Source organism: Periplaneta americana, chromosome 8 (genome assembly GCF_040183065.1).
Source record: "Periplaneta americana isolate PAMFEO1 chromosome 8, P.americana_PAMFEO1_priV1, whole genome shotgun sequence".
Lineage (NCBI taxonomy): Eukaryota > Metazoa > Arthropoda > Insecta > Blattodea > Blattidae > Periplaneta > Periplaneta americana.
Window position 1 is genome coordinate 35774426 of NC_091124.1, and position 18229 is coordinate 35792654.

The following is an 18229-nucleotide window of genomic DNA, read 5'->3' on the forward strand; positions in this document are numbered from 1 at the left end:
ACCATATTAAGGAAAACATTTTAATAGACAGAAATGAGAAGGCTACAAAACATAAAAATTGGAAAACTGTGTGCAAAAACCTCAACAAAATCATCAACACTAATAAAAAAAAATCAACAGTTGCTATTTTAGGATCATCACCAGATCATGACCGTCTTGCCAAACCTCTCAATAGGCTGACTAGGCCAATTCTACCCTCACCATCCTAAATCCTATGCAAAACTGAAGATGAATTAACACTCATGTACGTCTGGATGGCGCAGTCAGTAGAGAGCTGGCCTTCTGTGCCCGAGGTTGCAGGTTCGATTCCGGTCCAGGTCAATGGCATTTAAGTGTACTTAAATGCGACAGGCTCATGTCAGTAGATTTACTGGCATGTAAAAGAACTCCTGCAGGACAAAATTCTGGCACACCAGCAATGCTGATATAATCTCAGCAGTTGCGTCATTAAATAAAACATAATTTATAATTTTAACTTACAATCATGTCCTCTAGTAAGAAAAGCAGAATCCTTTACAGTAAATTTTCATTAAACCTGTGTGTTAAACTAACTTACACCCATTTCAAATCTTAATGTGTTAAAATATGACGACATTGTTACAAAAACAGTCCTAGTCATTTTTAATGAAATTGGGTTAAGAAACACATTTGCTACTATTTCAAATGTTTATAGACTCCAAAAATAACTATTTCCGGTGCAATAGCCACAAGGATAAACACCAGTTGTACGGAAACAGCTGGCATGTGTTGTTCCATTTATTTTTATTGTTCTCCTCAAAAATAGCAATTTTGACAAGGATTGTTTTTGTAATGATGTCTTCATATTTTCATTTTCAAATAACAATCAATAAATTGTACTAAAATCATAGATGGTAACAAATGCAGATTGGTAATCCTAAATGCCAATGCTGCAAAATACTCTTCTACCACCAAGCTGTCGACAAACACATCCCTCTTCAGTGGATCCCACCTCATTACAACATAACAGGAAATAACACAGTGAACAATTGTGTCAAAAAAAAAAAAAGTAAAGAAAAGAAAGTCTACCATTTAACACACCAAACATCCCTACCTCTCAATTAAACACCGTATTGAGAAAAAAACATCTTAATAGACTTGAGAAGGCTAGAAGAATAGAACTGAGAAGGTACAAAAAGAAAAATTGGAAAATTGTGTCCAAAAACTCCAAACAAATCATCAACACTAATAGAAAATCAACAGTCGCTATTTTCAGGAACATCATCAGATCACGGCTTGTCTTTCCAAACATCTCAATTGATTGAATAGACCTATTCTAACTCACCCTCCTGTATCCTGTGAAAAAGTGAAGATCAATTAACAATCATGTACTAGTAGTAAGAAAGGCAGAATCATTAACAGTAAATTTTCACTAAAGCTATGTGTTAACCTAACTGATGCCTACATCAGATCTTAAAGCATTAGACTGTTTTGAAAATGAAAATATTTTAACATTCAGTGAGATGGGTACAAAATCATACACGCTAACAAATGAAGATCTGCAATCCTAAATGCCAATACTGCAGAAATATTAAGACTCCTACAAAACAGTCTTCTATTGCCAAGTTGCCGACAAACACTGACTTTTCAGTGGATCCCATCTCATTATAACATAACAGAAAATACAGTGGATAACCATACCAAAAAAAAAAATAAAAGCATCATTTAACAGGTCAAATATCCCCTAAATCTTAATTAAACACTCTACTAAGGAAAAACAGTTAATAGATAGAAATGAGGTTAAACAACATAAAAAATTGAAAATTCTGTGCAAAAAAAAAAACCATCAACACAACTAGACCGTCAACAGTCGCTATTTTCAGGATGATCACCAGATCATGACTGTCTTGCCAAAACTCTCAATAGATTGAATAGGCCTATTCCACACACACACACTACATCCTGTATCTTGTACAAAAGTGAAAATGAAATGGACGAAGAAAATTTGCCATCCAATTCTGCCGTCACCTCACAAAGTTGTATAATTTTAAAATACTTATTGGAAACCTAATAGATTCATCGCTAAAGCAATGCATTTAAAACCAATCAATAAATGCAGATCGTACTTTACTCATCTAAGTTCAGTGAGAAGAGATGTAGCCTATGACAGTTAAGTGAAGATTTAACATATTTATAACTTACACATTCATTTTAATATCTCTATCAGATAGCAAACTCTTGCAAATGGTTCCCATAATGTTTAACTCTCATCCATTGATCCCATTTCTCTAACCAAGTAGTAATTACCAATATTGTTTCTTACTACAGTAAGATAATGTGCCCCGTGAGCATGTTTGCAAACCTTACAAAACTAATTTCACCATGTCTTAAGGAATCACACAGCTTTAATATTGTTTATTATCCACAAAATAAATTGTAATTTAAGTTACTAACAAGGTTAGGATTTACCAAAGTTTATAAGTTACCCAATCACAAAATTTGGCAATGAAATTAAGCCTAATATTTAAACACAAAATTTGGCAATGAAATCAAGCCAAACATTTTATTAGTAACATGGAAAGAATCACACTGTTGATAAAAATACATGTCACAACGTACCATTTAAATGTTTCAAATTGAATTTGTTCCAGTCTCGGCAATTCTACTTCAGCAGATGTTCTCATTATGAACAGTAGGGTTATATTTTGAAGTTACTGTCATTAAGTGATTCTATGCCACTGGTATTGCTTTAGTTAACTTACTGGTAGGACTACTGCAACCGAAACAGTTTACTTCCACTTACAATATCAAATGCAAGTGAAAGTAATTAGGCCTAGTAATACAAATTTTGAAAATTTCTTATACATTCCTGCAAGCTACAATTCTAACCTCTAATTCTACTTCACATTACGACTGTAGTTCTATATTCTTGATCATCTTTATGCTGTGACATGCAAAGAATATGCAGACGTCTTCATTATTACATTATTCATACTGACAAGTATGAATAGGCCTAGTTGAAGTTAATAAACAGCCATCATGCTTAAAATGTCAATTTAAATAAAAAATAATGCAACCATATATAATATTTTCCCAATATACATATAAAGATGAAAAGAACTCAGGGCTTTTAATGAAAAGTCAAGTATCAGGAGAATTTTGACATTTCCAGTCAGATCATTCGTAAGGAAATTTGGTAGGTTATTATTTCTTCAAGGTTTTCACTATGATTAATAAATAAATAAGCAAAGTATATCATATATTCACATATCAAAACAACAAACGCGACATGAGACCATTAGTGTGAACTCATAGTATGCCTACAAATGCTCTGCAGAAACAATATTTTGAGCAACTTTCAAAATGCAAACTTCTTTTATCATCCTTAAACACGAAAACTATGATGATAAATGAAACTTACTGTCAATCTAAGAGACATGCAAGCGTAGTATAAACTATAGCACACACATTTGCAAATTTAGGCCTAGCCTACTTTCTGCTGCTCTTTACACCCTAGCAAAAACTCACCTTCACTTCATCAGATCGCTTCAATTCGAAGTTATCAGGTTCTCCACTAGACTGAGATGATTGCTCATCTCCACTAGGTGCTCCATCAGCCTCTTCTCTGACATCTTCACCGCACGTTTCCTGCGGCATTTCATCTTTCTCTCCATCCCCGCATTCTTTCCCAAGAACGTCACCCATGTTTCCACTTTTGCTGCTCTTTCTTTTCTTAGATTTTTTGGAATCCGAGCAGCTCATTCTAGTTCTCAAATGATTAAATATTGATTTTACCTATTGTAAATTAGCTGGTAATACTAAGTGAGAAATATCTCCTTAAACACTTGTAGAACCACCGAGTAAATTACCCCAAGCTTTACGGGCAACATTCGCTCAATATGGCGCACGTAAAGTTTCATGTTTATATCAATAGATGCCGCCTTACTATCTGTGGGGTAAATAAGGGTTTAATATTAACATTATTATTAATATAACTGCAATGCTATATATTTTATTGAAAATATGGTACTTTAAGTAAAATAGCATGTATGAAATAGGTACCTTTAAAATTATTTTTATATACAATGAAATACATATTGTAACGGACTCGTCAATCTGCGAACCGCCTTCTGACGAGTCGAAGTAGGTATGTGTGAGTGTGTGTATATGTGTGTATGCTTGCGCGAGTATGTCTGAACTGTGAATGTGTGCGGAAGGAACGCGTGTTTGAGTAAGTCGCGCTTTAGAATTTCATGTAATAACAGTATTAGTTTTCTTCTGTGGTAAAAGCATCATAAGAAATAAAGATACACAACAACTTTATTATCGCAGTATATTTTACACAGAGTAGCAGTAATAATAAATCTTAACTTTCCAACATTTTGAGTAAAATTTATGGGAGACAGCTTGTTGAGGGCTGAAAATTAATTTACTTCGTTCTCAACGAAAAATGGGTTGTTATGAAGAGCATAAAAATGTTACAAAATATATTAGACTACCAGTAACCTATCGTCAGGGGGAGAGGGTGCGGATAAATCCTCCTATAAGAAAAAAAAAGGGGGAGGGGAGAAAAGCGAAAACAAATACTAAGTTCAAGCTCATCATCACAGGTGAATGACTCTTGAATGGACTCTATGATTACTTCAATCTGATATTCTTGTTACTAGTTATCTCTTTGTGATTAATTAATAAAAAAATTAATATATATATCATTATCACCGCCAGTGGTTGCAGATAATATCTATGTATATGATGTGACAATCAGTGTCATTGCATTATTTTAATCTGATAATTATTAAGTTATAATTTTCACGAAAAATGACTAATGATCCAGATCCACTGTAATGAGTAAGTTACTTTAGCCGTTCGACCACAAATTTGATGCACAATGAAAATAATCTTTAATCCATTTGTATTGGATTTTTGGTCTAGGGAAAATACGTACTCGGCTTTTACAAAAATACTTGTGTTTTGTTGATTGATTTATATGACAACCGTGGATCACTAAAGTTTTGCCTTTAATAATTTACTTCAGTTTGACATAAACTGAATTTTAATATCATTTGGTATGTGTATTGTTCTAAAAAGTATTTCTACCGTACGTAAAAATAGCTTTCATGAAAAGTGAATGTTGATTTTCGTCCTTGTTTTTAAACAGTACCATTCCACTTCATGAAACCTTTTAATAAAATGTAACGGTAGGAAAACGATGTCATATTAGAAGTTTAAAGTTCTGGTTGGGGTTCAAATGCATGGAAAACCTAGGACTATCATCATAAAATATATAATTTCATGATTAGTCATATAATTAATCTAATTGAATCCCTTCCCAGAAAGAAATCTTACGTACGTAACTTTAGGTAGTAATACGAGTATATTGCAGGTTCTAGAGAAATGTTGAGAATTTGTATTACGTAGGCTAACCTACTGTACGTTCTCTCAAGAAATTTATTCGAACGTAAGAACGTTAATTAAGAAAATGCGCAGATTGCAAGACGTTACTATAATAATGATACTAAATGCTTAGTGGGTAGTGTTAATCTAAAATTATTTTCCAATGCAGAGAAATAACGATGAATAGGCTATGTGATTTGAGTCAGTAACAAATTGTTCTCAAAACAAATTAATTCCCTCACCAGCAATTCGAAGCTACATAGGTACTTTTATTTTCGCTCTTTATTATTAAAAAAAAAAAAAACACCAGTGGCTCACTAATGAAGTCACCAGGAAAGTTTATGGACGTATAACTATATTTGTTAGCAAAGGCGGGTTTGGACGAAATTGGCAAAAGTAAAGTTTTTAGTCGATCTCGTCGCGCTCTATCGATCGATACCTAAAACGTCCGTATCGGTTCCGATCTTACAGAGTAACATGACAATACACATAACATGCCCGCCAGAATGCAGTTTTCGAGGCATGATTTTCCGCATCCGACTCGCCGGCCTGTAGAGTCCGACTAGTTTCATGCGGATGATTACATAACAATATTCCTTCGCCTACATGTTGTGTACATTTCGTTTCGCTATGTTTATTTGTTCAAAAGCTAATAAGAGATTTTAATGTAGATAACTTTTTTTTTGGCATTGTTACTGAGCTATCTATTGTGCCGAATACAAAGACGTAATTCTATGTAAAAAAAAATATAAAGCAATGATAAATAAAATTGTGAAGAAAAAACTTTTGCTTTGCGACGAATTTTCATTCAATTGATACCATAATTAAATACCATACCAGTAAAGCATTTTTTAATTTCATATTCAGTTATGTACCTAATGCTAACAAGAAATTATTTTTATTTAATAATGCTGTTGGTAACAGAGTATTAACTTCAAAACAAAATTAATGAAATTTAAATCTCGTAAACAATGTTTATAACAATGAAACTCTCGATGTTTCGTTAATCGATTTATACAGTGTCTGTATCAATAAATCAAACACAGAATAAAAGGGGGAAACATAATTATACTGCTTATGTAGCATCAACATGTGAATCATGGCCAGGTTTGGGTTATGTAATGTGTTTACATTGGTAATGTGTAGGAACTGGGAATTTACTGTACAAATAAAATTACAGATTTATAAATTTCTTAGCTAAAAATTCTCCATACGGTTGAATAGTCTCGCATAAAAGTTCTACGGCGCTTCGCTTTGTCTCGATTTGATTCACGTTGCCATATCGAGTCTGGAGACATATTGGCAACATTGCGAAGAAAAAAAAAACAAAAGAAACTAGCGAAGCAGGGTAGGCATATGAGCAATATGAAATCACCTCGTATGACTGCCGAAATTCTCCAAAATTGTTTATAATTTGGACAAATTTCCCTACCTATTATAAATTTAGAAAGATTTTTCTAACTCTAATAGAAACATTTTCTTGAAATAATAATATTAAATTGTTATAGTTAAAATCTTAATTTACCCGTTAAATAACATGAGATTGTTCTCTACAAGTATGGCTGTAATAGAAGTAAACACTATAGTAAAATGAAACTGAGATTTGAAAAAAAAATAGATACAGTAATCAGACAAGAAATACTAATACAAAAGACCAAGTAGTGTTTTTTATTTATTTTGTTTACTCAACACACATAATGATAAAAAAAAAAGGATATTAGATGTACTGTGCATTATTATTATATTATAGACCTATTATTATTATTATTATTATTATTATTATTATTATTATTATTATTATATTATTTGAAGTGCACTTGTCCCAGATTAATTGTCCTAATAATCTATGCAGTTTATATCAGTATTGTTTGAAATTTTATTTTGAATTACACCTAAATTCCTACTGCAGGTGAACCAAAAGCACCTAGACTGACATTATGTTAACAGTAAACTCGCAAGAGTCTTAAAATTTGTACGGACGATCATCAGTTAGATTCTTAGTCTGTCACAAATTTTGTAGTTTGTTTTTTTCTCTCTCTTTTTTGTACGGACAGGAACCCAAGGTTTACACTGCAGTGCAGAGGCGTATACTGGTTAAAGGGTTTGGGCTACCGCTGACCCTATTATTACACAAAATATATCTAACAATTACTTTAATTTTAATTACTATGGTAAAACTAATAATACAAAATTATTACATTATGTTATATTATAAACTTTTTCTTTTGTAATTTCCTTGGGCTACCACCGGTAGCCCGCAAAATACGCCCCTCTTGCAGTGTGAGGCTTATTGTTCTTACCACTCCTGTTCTGTGAATGATTGAGTAGCAGAAAGGCTGCGCTCTTGTACAGACTTGAACTTGAAGAATTCAGGTGGCGCAAATTTTGTTTCTGGATCTGTATAAGTACAGTATGCCACACCATGAACTTAAACCGGGCTATGGTATGGCTGATGATATATGAAATAATGATGGCAAAATAAGTCCCAGATCTAATGTAGAAAGTTACTCAGCAATTCTGCTAGTTTGTTGTTATTATAAAATTTAATAATGTGCTGCCAAGAAGCTACCTTATCGTGAAATAAAAAATTATACTTCAGCAAGCTGTTCCTCAAAGACTTAAATAAGTGTGGTACATCAGACATACGGTATACGTGAAATATTTTGTGATCTCCAACTATAAAATATGGAGTTTCACGAGTTACGCCAGTGGCGGCTCCTGCATATTTCTTAAGAGGAGGAAAGAAGCTAACAGCGCAAAATGACACCTTGAGAGAAACATGCTACAAATTAGCCTACATGCATGCATGTAAGACCAGGTAGTGTTGGAGATGGCCTTCCTCCCTTTTGTATAGCAATAATCTGTTTTTGTAAACTGAGTTTCCTAAATTGTCCAAAATATAATATGTTTTCACTTCCATTCATTGTTGAATAACTGCACAAATTAACAATTACAAGGAAATTCACAACCTCGCAGCATTTCTCACGCACACTACAGCATCACACGTGTTGGAAGAGACCAGCTAGTAACATGTAACCGAAACCATTTTATGGAAATAGGAATGAGAAGTAATTTGTTAGGAAAGCGAGAACACTGCACCCACCTACCTGGTCTGTGTTGTCACATGTACATTTTACGAGTTCAGTACCACATGCTTTTGAAGAATATCAGCTCTTGTAAAGTCATACTACCATTGTTGTTCAAAGCTGCTGGTGGCCGATTAATTTTTTATGTTAAAAATAATGTAGTTTGTAGTAGGCTACTTTCAATTTCAAATGTATTTGTACAAAACTGACAACTTGGTTGTTGTCCTGTCTATTGGACAATGAATGGAAGTGAATTTCAGAGGCCAAAAAGATCTGCGATACTAACTTAGAACTAATTACTTCCTCTTTGTTTTATATAAATCCAACTTCAACTTTCAGATATCCTCGAAATTTTCAAACCATGAATAATATATTTTGATTTATAATTTTAAAAAAAGTTCATATGGTGTCTTTCATAGCTTTGCGTTAAAACTGTTTTTATTGTGTCTCCTCCTAGATGACGTGTTATAGTCAGGTTGAATGCAGCATCGTTAGATGGCAGCGGTAGCGAGCTTGCTGCAAGACCAGTCGGTTTCTATTTCCCGCCCATGCGCTGATTCAGAGGAGGATCTCCTCCCTCTCCGTTCATTTACTTGCTTTAAAACTCTGCTTCTTTCTCTGACCGCTAGTGCGCTGTTGTCTATGTGTGTTAACTGCAGTAAAGGAGGAATGGATTGACTTTCCTCCACACAAACAATCTCGCATCATTCTCACAGTTTTCTAGCAGCACATGAGTGCGCGTCGTTTAAAACTCGATCAACCGAGGTTTTGTTATAGCTGTGAACTTAAAAGTTATCGAATCTTCCTCGAATTTCAAGGAGTATATTTCATTTGGTATTTACTTTCAAAATAAGAAAAATGTGAGGAGGACGTTCCTCCCTTCCCTCCCTCGAGGAACCGCCACTGAGTTAAGCCTTCAGTACATGCATATTGGAGAAAGTTTGAACCTACGTAACTTATAAATAATTAAATTTTTAAAATAAGTCATGCAGTATTTTAGTTATATCATGAAGCACTAATTTCAATTCCACTGCAGAAAAACCAGAATTGGTGAAATTGAAGCTAATTGGAAAAAGGATTCAACAGCCATCAAAACCCAAACCCATGCATTTCTCGAGATCCAGTTCTTTGCTTGTGACAAAATCGTCAATGGCTTTCGCTATAGTTTTTGCTTCAAGTCCTTCCAGTTCAACAAAGCCAACAAATTTCTCTTTGATTTCATTGACCTCTTTGTCGAAATATCGCAACCCTATGGATAACAAGGAACAAGGGGAAGACAAGGTGAACAGGGCGAATGGGAGATGAGCAGGAGAATACAAGGAGAACAAGAGTAAGACAATACCGACAAGAAAAATGAAGGGATGACAAGCAGAGTAAAAGGAGGAAAAGAACAATGGGGAAACAAGGAGGACAAGGGGAGTAAAGGAGGACAAGCAGAGAACAATAATCATAATCATTTATTGCAACCACTGATCATATAATAATAATAATAATAATAATAATAATAATAATAATAATAATAATAATAATGATTTATTTAATCTGGCAGAGTTAAGGCCATACGGCCTTCTCTAACACTCAACCAGGAGTATACATAATATGGGACATGTCATATTTACAAACTAATAATTAATTACATAATATACATAAAAGTAATAACTATAATTAAAAACAACACAAATACAAATATACAAAACTTATGACTTAATTGTAGAAAATTACAGGTCAGTCGATTTCGGCTATAAGTCCCATTTGCAGTATGTCTTGAAGTCAGGACATTTCATTTAGCAGTCTAGAGTCAATTTTAACCAACACGTCCTTCATGAGAAGACATCCTTCTCGAAGTTAGATCTGGAAAAGAGGAAGTAAAATTTTTGAAGTAAGGCGTTCTTTTTGTATTCAGTTATGACAATTTTTCAATAAATTCGTTCATACTGTAAAAACAGTTTTTGATTAAAATTTTGTAAAGAGCTTTCTTAAATTTTTGATGTGCAGATATTTCTTTAAGATAATTTGGTAGGCCATTATACATAAGAAGACCAGCGTGAATGAAACTGAATAATTTCAAGGGAAAAATTGTTCCAGGGCCGGGTATCGAACCCGGGACCTTTGGTTAAACACTCCCAACTGAGCTACCCGGGAACTCTACCCGACACCAATCCAATTTTTCCCTCTATATCCACAGACCTCAAAGTGGGCTGCCAAACGTCAAGCAACCAACATTGAGTGCACACTAACTCTGTGTGACTTAAATTGTGGTTTTCTGTTACGTACAGTGACGTGTATTATGCAAATCAAGCTTTCAGGTATAACTCCCTGTAAAGTTAATTTGAACCAAAGGTCCCGGTTCGATACCCGGCCCCGGAACAATTTTTCCCTCGAAACTAATCAAATTAACTTTACAGGGAGTTATACCTGAAAGCTTGATTTGCATAATACACGTCACTGTACGTAACAGAAAAACCACAATTTAAGTCACACAGAGTTAGTGTGCACTCAATGTTGGTTGCTTGACGGTTGTCAGCCCACTTTGAGGTCTGTGGATATAGAGGGAAAAATTGGATCAGTGTCGGGTAGAGTTCCCGGGTAGCTCAGTTGGGAGAGCGTTGGTACGTTTAACCAAAGGTCCCGGGTTCGATACCTGGCCCCGGAACAATTTTTCCCTTGAAATTATTCAAATTAACTTTACAGGGAGTTATATCTGAAAGCTTGATTTACGTGAATGAAACTGTTTTTATATAGAGTTGTGTTAAAACTTCGAATAAAAATATTATCTTCATTTCTTGTATCGTGCTGGTATGTGTCTGAATTTGTAGGAAAGCTATACAAATTGCTTGAATAAAAAAGATATGGGACAAGTAATGAAGAAACGTAATACCGATATAACTTATATAAATAAATTATCAAGAATTCTTTACGCAAGTGGAAAACTTGAATAATTGTTTTAAATTTTCACTGAAGCAATCAAATATTGTACATTTGTACCTTAATATGTGTTGTGTTTGCAGGTGGTACCAGAGCTCTATAGAGAATGATCTATGAGAAACACTGACGTCTTTAGCTCATGCAGAGAAGGCTTTGGATCAGCATGTAACAGTAAAAGAAGAAGTCCTGGACCCATGGACACTACAGGCAGAGTTCCCCATAGTCTCCAGAAGAAGAGTATACATTACTAGCTCTGTTCATCTGCAGCAGGTGAGAGAGAGAGAAAGAGAGAGACTTAAAAAAGGCTACCTCTGAATTGTTAAAAATGATGGCGATTCAAATATCTTCTTCTTCTTCTTCTTCTTCTTCTTCTTCTTCTTCTTCTTCTTCTTCTTCTTCTTCTTCAGTAGGTGCTACAACTTCGTCGAAGTTTTGACCTTCTCAATTAATTTACGCCATTCCTTTCTGTTATGAACGAGATTTGGGCAATTCTTTACATTCAGTGTTTTCAAATCGTTGGTTATGTTTTCCTTCCATCTACTTTTTGGGGTTTTTTCCGGGGTTTTCCCTCAACCCAATAGGAGCAAATGCTGGGTAACTTTCGGTGCTGGACCCCGGACTCATTTCACCAGCATTATCACCTTCATTTCATTCAGACGCTAAATAACCTAGATGTTGATACATCGTAAAATAACCCAATAACCCAATCTACTTTTTGGTCTTCCTTTTGCTCTTTTACTGATGGGGTTCCATTTATATATTTTCTTAATTGTTTTACCTTCGTCCATACGATTGATATGGCCAAACCATGCCATCCTTTGCACTTTGATATAGTGATTCAAATATAGTTACTTCAAAAATATTCTGTCAATACGTTATGTATCGTATAAAACTTCTAGTTTTTGTTTTCTATCAACAAAGTAATACTTAATCTATGCAAAATTTACTGAGATCATATATTTTCTCAGTTTTTTTCTTTTATGGTGGAGGTGCCAGAAGGCTTGCACCTCAGCCTGAGGCTTGTTGTGTTAAGGGAAGACTCCACTGAAAATCAGTTCAGCAACAAATATCATTAAGGGAAGACTCCACTGAAAATCATGAAAATTTTTCCAAATTTTTTTAGCTATTTCACTTATTCAGAATTTATATTTTCATACCCCAAATGGATTACAAATACTCGTATGTTTACATTTTTAAAATTAAGGCTGAAAGGGGGCGTGGAATTTAAAGAGCTGTCAAAATTGTTTTTCATCAAAGAATTCTTTTTTAAAATTTATGATTACAAATCTAGTAACTTTTTGTTGGCTCCCTGAAGTTACTAGATGAATGTAGCGGAGGAGAATATTAATTTACATAAATATTCATTTTATTTTCAAATCTATTTTTCTATGTTCATTTTTGTTGATTCAACATCAACTTTCTTATGCCAAATATTAATGAATCTGGATGAAATTTTTACTGCAAGTATTTATGAGGTAGCTGCATGTTTCTATGCATTTCTTAAGAAAAATATTAATAAAATAAACTAGCAACATTTCTCACAAAATAAATGCATAGAAACATGCAGCTACCTCATAAATACTTGCAGTAAAAATTTCATCCAGATTCATTAATATTTGGCATAAGAAAGTTGGTGTTGAATCAACAAAAATGAACACAGAAAAATAGATTTGAAAATAAAATGAATATTTATGTAAATTAATATTCTCCTCCGCTACATTCATCTAGTAACTTCAGGGAGCCAACAAAAAGTTACTAGATTTGTAATCAGAAATTTTAAAAAAGAATTCTTCGATGAAAAACAATTTTGACAGCTCTTTAAATTCCACGCCCCCTTCCAGTCTTAATTTAAAAAGTGTAAACATACGAGTATTTGTAATCAGAATTGAGCTGAATCCATTTGGGGTATGAAAATATAAATTCTGAATAAGTGAAATAGCTAAAAAAAAATTTGGAAAAATGTTCATGATTTTCAGTGGAGTCTTCCCTTAATGATATTTGTTGCTGAACTGTCATATTCTTCTATGAATGCAGCACGCTGCACCATGAACTTAACCCAGATTATGCTACCGGTAATAATGATAATGATACGTGAATGGATGATGGCGAAACGAATCCGAAGTCCAACACCGAAAGCTACCCAACAATTCTAATTCAATTGGTTGAGGGGAAATCCCGGAAAAAACTCCAACCAGGTAATTTGTCTGAACCAGGATTCGAACCTGGGCCCGCTCATTTCGCAGTCAAACATGATAATTGTTACTTGTTAGTAGTGAATTATCTTCTTTTTTAAAAAACCTCTTAAGAAAGCTTGTAAATGTACGGTATCAGTTTACAGAGTGTACATAAAGTTCCTGTAAGTTTTATTGAAATAAACTAAAAATGAAGTAGCCTAAATCAAAAGTAGATATTAACACAGAGAGATATTTTAATTACTAACTCTCATAAATTCGTGTGCAGGTTAAAATTATTCAAAATGACAATTTAAGGGGACCATAGCCAAATTGGCTTTTATAATTTAATTATATCTCATTAACCCCTGCATGAATATTGAGAAAATTTTTATGCATGCTCCTAAGAGTATAAAAATAATTAAGCATGCAAATTTTTAAGTTTAGAGTGGCTACAATAATTTATTTTTAAAAATATTTAATACAAAATAAAATCAATGAAAAAATTTATAATGGTACTATATACTGTCTGTACCTCTTTTTTTTTCTCATGAACTACCAAAAGTTCAGAATAAAAATTTTGTATACATAATCATTCATCTGTTGCTCTTGCCTCTAATGATAATATTGGTCTTATTGATGTTAAATAATAAGTCTGTTGTGAAGAATAAAACTAAAATTTACACATTTGGATGTAATCATTTTTTTATATTAAATTCTGTAGAATAAATAAGTATAAATAAAATGTGTTAAATATGGAAGTAAAATTTATAACAAATTAGAAATTATTATACCATTAATATCAAGGAAACAAAAAGCAAACATAGCTTCCAGAAATAAGTAAAATCCTTCCTATTGAATACCTGTACCCCTACCTTTAAATCTGTGACTTTGAATAATATGCGGGATAATAGAGTAGCTTGAATGCATCTTGGCTATTTCAGTTAAATGATTTATTTTCTTCTAAATACATGTACCAGCTCCCTTTGTAATAACATCACTGTTACGTGAATTTCTACAATAAAATTAATGTACCATTGTATATTTCAGCTTGTTTTTAGCTCTTTTGGCACTGTAGGGTTAGCAACACTGCACTAGACGTGAAGCCGATAACGCACGAATCGTTGACTCGTTGTTGGTGTTGTTTAAATTTAAAAATGTAAACATGAAATGAGGTTGAAGAATTGAAGTGGTACATATAATGGAAACTTCATTTCTTATAATTCGTATTCACGGAAATAGAATGTGATGTAGTTAATGTACGTGAAAGCACATTTAAAGGCTACTTAAAGGTCTGAATTAAAGGTGGGGCTAGGCACGAAACTGCTGATGCTGTAGGTACGCTTGTGTAGTGTCACTCATTTTGTGCCAGTGGTGAACAACAAAGTGAAATACTAATTGTACAGAAAATACATTGTGTGTTAATATATAGTCGCATGAAATGGGACGCCCATGAAATTATTTAATGTACGTGAGCGAAGTCCATGAGGACTTAAGTAATGTAAGTTCAGAGTTCAGGATGGTCCTTCGTTAGGAATGCTTGTCTTCTGATTAGTATTGAGATACAAATATTCACTGTTCGCAAGACTAGTAATTCTTTCCTCTCGCTAGGGTAGCTTTGTAACAGGTGATGTAATTATGTGATATGATGTATAGTTAAACAATGTGGATTTGAATGTCGCTAAAAATGCACCAAGGAGAAAATTTGGGTCTACTTTACTATAACGTATCGGTACTGAATTTATGAGAATTTATATTGGCCAGATTGGACAATGGATGATCTAATAACTTGGTAAATACAGTACGGTAATTTCAGAACAAAACCTGTATATTAGACTAAATGGTAAGCACAAGAACGCCTTTCTTAACACTTTGTAAAATCACCCAGATAACCTAGAAAATGAAAGGAAATAACTCCAATGAGCCACGGTAATGTGTACGTTTTACCAAAAATTTTGTCTACGTAACATACTAATTTTACTCCATTTGTATTGTGTTTTCCCTGGACCAAAAATAGGCCTAAAACACTCACTGGAGCTGCTCCTTTTCATTTTTTTATATAATTGATTGTCCGAGTCTTTTTACGGAGTATTACAGAATGGCGTTCCTGTTCCTATAATTCTAAATGGAAATTTGTTGAAATATGAATAATTTCACTAGGCGTATAGGTGGTAAGTTAATGCTGTAAATTGCTCTTAACTCAGCTAAAACAGAACTAAGTAGGCCTACAAGTTTTTAAAATGTTCGTTACTTAACATTTTTCATCTCTGTGTCAGTTTTAGCTTTCTTCCTATAAGACCAATAAGTGTGTTATTTTCACATACAGTAGCTGCTATGAACAGTGGCAGATTTAAATACGTTGAATATTCGAACCTAAAATTAGTGTATTATTTATGAGTTTCCATGACTGTTCTTTTTGGGAGATCATCCGCAAATTACACTAATTTTGTAGCCTATGTTTGTTTAATTTGGTTGATTTTGCAGCACCTCCATAATGGCTGAAGAACCAGGAGACTTCCTGTTCAGCAGTGCGCTGTCTCCATCATGGAAGCGGCCAGACGAAGTGATGCGGCTGCATCGGTTGAAACAAAAGAAGAAGGCACTGCAAGCTCGAATGAACAAGACAGACATACCGAGAACAGTAGACAAAAGTAACTTGAGTTTAAAAGACGATTCTGTGTCTCAAAAAAGGAAGAATCCATTCCAGTAAGTCAATAAAATAGCCATTGGCATAATCGTGAAATAACGAGTATGAATCATGGTTGCTTTCAGACATGGGTTCGAATCCCATTAGGGCTGATTACTGGGTTGATTCCAAGATTTCCCAAGTGATCGCAGAAATGTTCTACATGCTCTTGTTTTTAATCTTAATGAAGATTAAAGGGAGAGGATGGTGAAATTTCTAATTTCTTTGTAATTTGTTTAATACTTTTACTTTTTTTTATACGTCACTTTCAAGTAAGTGAAACCTTAAATCCACTACCAAAAGTGTTTGAAAATTAAAGAGGGGCCCAAAGAAAAAACCCTTGCATAGGTATTTCCTAAAATTGATATAACTCGATCAGTTTTTAAGATATTCGTAAATTTATTTCACCATTTTACTCACAAAAAATCAGTGTACAAATTGTCTAGATTAGATTTGTAATAATTCACCTGGATACAATAATAGAAGCTTATGAACATGATTAATTATTATTTCATGGTCAGTGAGAAAAAAAACACAATTTCTGCAAGGAGATAGAGAAATCTTGTAGTAGGATAACAACTTTGTCTTGTACTGTTCAATTTATTATTGGTTGTGGTTACAGGATTTCTTGTCTACTTTTGAAAGTAAAGTTTTTAATTTTTATATATATATTTTTTTTAAATTTCAGAGCTCGTCTTGAAAAGAGGCCCAGAATCGAACAGGAGAACGTGAATTTAAGCAATTTAGAATTGTCATCAGACACAACACTGTTTCAGTTACTAAGTGGTAACTCCAGACCCCAACCAAGTGGTACTCCTCTGCAGACTTCATTCACGAGTATTTTAAGTCAACTCTCTGGGAATAACAGCCAGGTATCTTGAATTAAAAATGTCGGAACAAAAATTACAATTGTATAGGCAAATTTATAGGCCATGCCCTTGTGATAGTCTCAATTCTTTGTTTCTCGAGTTGTCAGTACAGTTTCCATCAAATGTCAGTTATAATTTTCATCAAGCAAGTTCTGATGTTCGTTGGTACCTTGTTACCTGTACCTTTTTTTGTGTAGTAAGTTTCTTACCTGCTATTATTACCCAACAAATTGAATGTATAAGATTAAATCCGATTGTAAACAGCAACACAACATAATACTACTTCTAAAAGTAAAACTGTAATATTGTTTTTTGTTCCATGAGATGGGATGTTAATATGCTGTATAGAAAAGATGAAGACAGCTCCTAGAAAAGTGCCTTTAAACAACGTCATTGTGGGTTAGTCATATTGGAAAAGATGAAAGTCTATTCCACTTGACTAATCACTAACACTAAAGCTCATAATTAGGGGGTGGATGTTGATGACCTAAAAATCTACTTAAAATCATCAATAAAATGCTCTTAAAATAATGGAAAAATGACATGAAATTAAAAGAAAATGACATTGAAATATTTTTCACCGTACTAGCACCACAACTTCTTAAAAATTAGTCACCTTGTTGAAATGACTTCCCTGCAAATGTCGGAGAGAGGAGGCAACTTTCTGGAATTTTACTAAAATGAAGGAAAAGAGCATGCAGCAAAATGAAAGTTTTAAGGGAAAACTATAGATTTTAATGAGGGTTTACAATGTGTTTCAATCAGAGATGGTCCATGTCAGTGCCTTCATTTTCCATCTCCTCCTCCTTCCGCTCTTCACTTTTGTTACCAGACCTTCCAGATGGGGAGTGTAAATGACAAAAATTGTGGACGCAGCATGCGTTCTTGCAATCTGTGTTAAAAATATTGTCTACTGTAGTACATTCCTTTCAAACCATATTGGGGACACAACGTCCTATTGTCCAGGAAACCGTGAAAATTTCCTCCCTTCCAAACATGAATTCTAAAGACACCCTTGTATCAATGAAAGAACAGTAGCGGTCAAAGCTCTCACTTAAACTAAGCTGTTGTCAAGCATTTTATATTACTTCTGTTGTGCGAGGTGAAGCCTTCAGTGAAATGAGGGATGGACTTTAGAGT

General features: G+C 33.7%; 2 protein-coding genes across 11 annotated transcripts in view; one reads left to right on the forward strand and one right to left on the reverse strand.

Annotated features, from left to right (window-relative positions):
- The window catches only part of LOC138704644 (serine-rich adhesin for platelets-like), a 71228-nt gene extending 67155 nt beyond the window's left edge, over positions 1 to 4073 (reverse strand). For 2 of the 3 annotated variants that reach the window (XM_069832734.1, XM_069832732.1), the window contains exon 1: positions 3487 to 3858. In XM_069832734.1, the coding sequence (XP_069688835.1) occupies positions 3487 to 3720 (234 nt within the window). In that variant the 5' untranslated portion in view covers positions 3721 to 3858. Of the gene's footprint in view, positions 1 to 3486; positions 3908 to 4020 lie in introns of those variants that run through there. The other variant, XM_069832735.1, reaches the window with a different exon arrangement.
- A 7433-nt stretch (positions 4074 to 11506) lies between these two features.
- The window catches only part of hd (humpty dumpty), a 31307-nt gene continuing 24584 nt past the window's right edge, over positions 11507 to 18229 (forward strand). The window contains exons 1-3 of one of the 8 annotated variants that reach the window (XM_069832743.1): positions 11507 to 11633; positions 16019 to 16240; positions 16909 to 17092. In XM_069832743.1, the coding sequence (XP_069688844.1) occupies positions 16029 to 16240; positions 16909 to 17092 (396 nt within the window). In that variant the 5' untranslated portion in view covers positions 11507 to 11633; positions 16019 to 16028. Of the gene's footprint in view, positions 11634 to 14628; positions 15036 to 15075; positions 15327 to 16018; positions 16241 to 16908; positions 17093 to 18229 lie in introns of those variants that run through there. The other 7 variants (XM_069832742.1, XM_069832737.1, XM_069832739.1 and 4 more) reach the window with 7 other exon arrangements.